Raw genomic sequence first — 5,516 nt, forward strand, 5'->3', positions numbered from 1 at the left:
AGCAACTCAGTGAGACTCTGTGTCTAAATAAAATACAAAATAGGGCTGGGAATGTGGCTCAGTGGTCAAGTGCCCCTTAGTTCAATCCCTTCTACCAAAAAAAAAAAAAAAGCTATCTTTTCTTCAACATATGTTTTGGGCACCATCAATTAGTATGAGATAACTGTATTTATGTGGGTATGTGGGTTTGTCTCTGTGTCTTCTATTCCATTGGTCTTCATGCCAGTTTTGGTGCCAATACCATGATGGTTTTGTTACTATAGCTCTGAAGCATAATTTGAGGGCTGGTATTGTGATGCTTCCTGCTTTGATTTTTCTTGCTGAGGGTTGCATTGGCTCTTCTGGGACTCTTATTTTTCCAAATGGATTTCATAACTGATTTTTCTATTTCTTTCTGTGGAGAACATTATTGAAATTTTGATGGGGATTGTGTTGAATCAGTATAGCACTTTTGGTAGGATGGCCATTTTGATAATATTAATTCCGCCTATCCAAGAACATGAGAGGTCTTTCCATCTTTTCAGTCTTCTTCAATTTCTTTCTTTAGTGTTCTATAGTTTTCATTGTAGAGATCCACCATCTCTTTTGTTAGATCGATTCTGAAGTATTTTATTTTATTTTTTTGGAGATTTTTTGTGAATGGGACAGTTAGCCTAATTTATTTTTCAGCTGATTTATCATTGGAGTACAGAAATGTGATTGATTTATGAGTGTTGATCTTCTCTCCTGCTATTTTGCTGAATTCACACATGAGCTCTAGAGACGTCTGGTTGAGTTTTTTGTGTCTTCTAAATATAAGATTATGTCAGCAGCAAACAGAGATAATTTGAGATTTTTTTCCTATTCATATCTGTTTAATTTCATTAACTTGCCTGATTGCTCTCCTTAGAGTTTCAAGGACTATTTTGGACAGGAGTGAAAAGTTTTTTTTCCACTGAGAATGATGTTGGCTTTGGATATGTCATTTGCTTTTACAATATTGAGGTAATTTCCTTCTATCCCTAGATTTTCTGGTGTTCTAAACATGTTTTAAACATGATGCTTCATGCTGTATTTGTCAAATGCTTTTTCTATATCTATTAAGATAATCATGTAATTCATCCTTAATTATATTTATGTGATGAATCACATTTATTGATTTCTATGTATTGAAACAAACTTACATCCCTGGGATAAAACCCAGTTGATCATGGTTCAATATCTTTTAAATGTGTTTTTGCATGTGGTTTTCCAATATTTTATTAAGAATTTTTGCATCTATTTTCATCAAGGATATTGATCATAAATTTTATTTCCTTGATATGTCTTTTCTGATTTTAGTATCAGGGTGATACTGGCTTCATAGAATGAGTTTGGTTATGTTACCCTCTTTTATATTTTATGAGTAATTTGAGGAGGATTGACATTAGTTCTCCTTTAAATGTCTGGTAGAACTTGATTGAGAATTCTTCTGGTACTTGGATTTTCTTTGTTGGGAGGCTTTTGAAAGCTGCTTCATTTTCATTACTTGATATTGATTTGTTTAAATTTTCTATACCTTTATGGTTCTAATTGGGTAGGTCATATGTCTCTAGGAATTTGTCAAGATTTTCAAGATTTTCTTGTTTATTTAAGTATTAATTTTCAAAATAGTTTCATGATCCCTTGGATTTCAGTAGTGTATGTGGTGGTATTTCCTTTTTCATCTCAGGTTTTGTTTGACTTTTCTCCACTCTTTCTTTTGTTTACTTTGTATAAGGTTTTATCAATTTTTTTCCAACTCTTTGTTCCATTGATCTTTTGTGTTATTTTTAAATCTCAAGTTCATTAAATTTAGCTCTGTTTTTAATTATTTTTTTCTGTTGATTTTGGTATTAAGTTGTTCTTCTTTATTTAGAGACTTAAGGTGTAATGTTAGATTATTTATTTGGTATCCTATTCTTTTAATATATAAGCTCAATATTATAAACCTTCCTCTTCAATCTGCCTTTATACTGATCAAGATTTTGGTATGTTATATCACTATTCTTATTAATTTCTATGAATTTTTTTTTAATTCTCACTGATTTCTTCTGCTATCCATGCATCATTTAAAAGTGTGTTATTTACTCTCCTGCCACCATGGCTGACAAGGAAGCAGCCTTTGACGATGCAGTGGAAGAACGTGTAATCAATGAGGAGTACAAAATATGGAAAAATAATACCCCTTTTCTTTATGATTTGTTGATGACCCATGCTCTGGAGTGGCCCAGCCTAACAGCACAGTGGCTTCCAGATGTAACCAGACCAGAAGGAAAAGATTTCAGCATTCATCGACTTGTCCTGGGGACACCCACATCAGATGAGCAGAACCACCTTGTGATAGCCAGTGTACAGCTCCCTAATGATGATGCTCAATTTGATGTATCACACTACGACAGTGAGAAAGGAGAATTAGGAGGTTTTGGCTCAGTTAGTGGGAAAATTGAAATAGAAATCAAGATCAATCATGAAGGAGAAGTAAATAGGGCTCCTTATATGCCCCAGAACCCTTGCATCATTGCAACAAAGACTCCATCCAGTGATGTTCTTGTTTTTGACTATACAAAACATCCTTCTAAACCAGACCCTTCTGGAGAGTGCAACCCAGACTTGTGTCTCCGTGGACATCAGAAGGAAGGGTATGGGCTTTCTTGGAACCCAAATCTCAGTGGGCACTTACTTAGTGCTTTAGATGACCATACCATCTGCCTATGGGATATCAGTGTCATCCCAAAGGAAGGAAAAGTGGTTGATGCGAAGACCATCTTTACAGGGCATACAGCAGAAGTAGAAGATGTTTCCTGGCATCTGCTCCATGAGTCCCTGTTTGGGTCAGTTGCTGATGATCAGAAATTTATGATTTGGGATATTCATTCAAACAATATTTCCAAACCAAGCCACTCAGTAGATGCTCACACTGCTGAAGTGAACTGCCTCTCTTTCAATCCTTATAGTGAGTTCATACTTGCCACAGGATCAGCTGATAAGACTGTTGCCTTGTGGGATCTGAGAAATCTGAAACTTAAGTTGCATTCCTTTGAATCACATAAGGATGAAATATTTCAGGTTCAATGGTCACCTCACAATGAGACTATTCTGGCTTCTAGTGGTACTGATTGTAGACTGAATGTCTGGGATTTAAGTAAAATTGGAGAAGAACAATCCCCAGAAGATGCAGAAGATGGCCCACCAGAGTATTGTTTATTCATGGTGGTCACACTGCCAAGATATCTGATTTCTCCTGGAATCCCAATGAACCTTGGGTGATTTGTTCTGTATCAGAAGACAATATCATGCAAGTGTGGAAGATGGCAGAGAACACCTATAATGATGAAGATGCTGAAGGAATTGTGGATCCTGAAGGACAAGGATCCTAGATGTGTCTGCACTCCCCTTTTTTCCCCCTCTCAACCCTGATTGATTTAACATTGGTTTTGAGACACAGACTTTGTTCAGCTATCCCTCTATAAATTTACCACCAACAATTGCTATTAGCCCAATAGAGGGTGTTTTCTAAATATCAACTGGGATACTTTATTCAGCAAAGCCAGACTTATTTAAATTTTCTTCAGGAATTTTCTAGTAACAAACCCGGGTCTAAAGTAGCTACAGAAAGGGGAATATTATGTGTGGTTATTTTTCTTCTTATGCTATATCCCCAAGTTTTTTGGACTCATTTAAGTAAAAGCTAGAGTGAGTAAGGAATAGAGCCAAGGGAGGTAGGTGTCTGAGCCATGAAGTATAAATACCGCAAGATGTCATTTTTATTCAGGAATTAGGGGAGATTCAAGTCACATAGATTCCTACTCTAAACTCGTCACACCTGACTTTCCAGGATGCACATTTTCCTATGTAGACCAGTCTCCTCTTGATTTCTACAGTTCAGTCAAAACTACACGTTCCTCCTTTCCCATATATTTTTGCAAGTGTATTTCTTGAGCTGTTTTCATATTATTCCTTACCTTTATGTGAAATTTTTTTTTTTTTAAGTTGGGACCACCAAGTTGTAAAGATGTATGTTTTTACCTGACAGTTGTATCACGGGTATACTGTCAAGTTGAGAAGAGTGAATTGATAGCTTGTATGTTTTTAAAATTAAATTAATCCTTGATAAGAGTTTTTTTTTTTTTTTTAAGGAGTTGGTCCTTGACCACTAGTTTGATACCATCTACATTTTGGGTGACCTGTTTTACCAGCAGGCCTATTACTCCCATGACTAACTGTGTAAGTGCTTATAATGAAATAAATTGCTTTTCTACATAGCCCTTAAAAGTATATTATTTAATATCCATGTATTAGAGTGTTTTTTAAATTTTATCTTTGATTTCTAATATTATTTCATTATGATGTGATAGAATGCAAGGTATTATCTCTCTTTTTTTTGTATTTACTAAAATTTTCTTTATGTCCTAAAATATGGTCTATTGTAGATAAATGCTCTATGTGTTGCTGGGAAGAAAGTGAATCCAGTCACTGATGAATGAACTATTCTATAGATGTCTTTTAGGTCCATGTTATTAATTTTTTTATGACTATAGAATCTTTACTTGGTTTATATTTGAATGATCAATCCAGTGGGTCTGTGTCATTGGATATTTAGGCAGCTTCTCTGTGGTTCAGCCCCATGATCCTATAGACTGTCCCTAGTTTTCTCGTGGGGTCTTCCCCCAATATCCATGGTCAGGACCTGGTGAATCTGCTTTCCTATTTGAGGCCAAAGCTGCTTGTGTTTCTGTTTGAGTCAAGTCAGCAGACGCTATGCAGAGCTTTCTGCCCTTGCCTGGGTCACAGAGGCTGCCAGGGTTAGGTGCACATTCTGGTACAAGTCCACACCAGCATTCTATTCCCCTTGTTTATGGTAATGGGGAAGAAAGGGGGGGGGGGTTAGCATTTTCAGCTAGTAATGATTCTTCTAGAAATTCTTTCTGGTCAGATTTTTGAGGTCTAACTGTAGAGAATGCCCTTCTAGTTTAATTTGCAGTTGTCTGAGTGTGGGAAGACTTTCTGATGATTTATGGGGGTCCACTGGGTTGGCGGGGGGCTCCACAGATGGCTGTGGACCTCTGGCTCAGTTTTCTTTCATTGATTTGATTTTAAGCTGTTTGCTCTATTTTAAAGACCCTGCTATTACTGTCACATTTTAAATTTTATCTTCCTTTCCAAATCTTGTAGTAGGTGAATTTTAGAGAATTTCTGCTCCACCTCCACTCTTTCTCTGTTGCCCCTTCTTCCTTCTAGCACTTAGGTTCAGGTTTGGTATTAGGGGACACTGAGTTTATTTTCTATTCTTGTAGCCTGTCTTCTAGGCTTTTCAGGTCTCAGACTTTGTATTATTGAGTCTTAGAGAATTTATTTTGTCACCAGCTTCCCAAGTTTGCTTTTCTTTTGCTGCCTCCTTTCTTTGTTGTGAGGAGGATGGGACTTACTTCATGCCTCACTTTTGCCATCTTCTACATATCTTCTTCTAGAAATGGTTCTTATTAATTACTGCTTAACTAAATCAAACGCCGATGTCA

General features: G+C 36.4%; 1 protein-coding gene across 1 annotated transcript; it reads left to right on the forward strand.

The window, feature by feature from the left end:
- The first annotated feature begins 2,100 nt into the window (after positions 1–2,100).
- On the forward strand, positions 2,101–3,377 carry LOC113196071 (histone-binding protein RBBP4). The gene is given in 2 exon segments (XM_026407774.2): positions 2,101–3,193; positions 3,196–3,377. Coding segments are annotated over 2 exon segments (1,275 nt in total).
- Positions 3,378–5,516: the final 2,139 nt, after the last annotated feature.

Source organism: Urocitellus parryii, chromosome 10, assembly GCF_045843805.1.
Source record: "Urocitellus parryii isolate mUroPar1 chromosome 10, mUroPar1.hap1, whole genome shotgun sequence".
In the NCBI taxonomy this organism is placed as follows: Eukaryota; Metazoa; Chordata; class Mammalia; order Rodentia; family Sciuridae; genus Urocitellus; species Urocitellus parryii.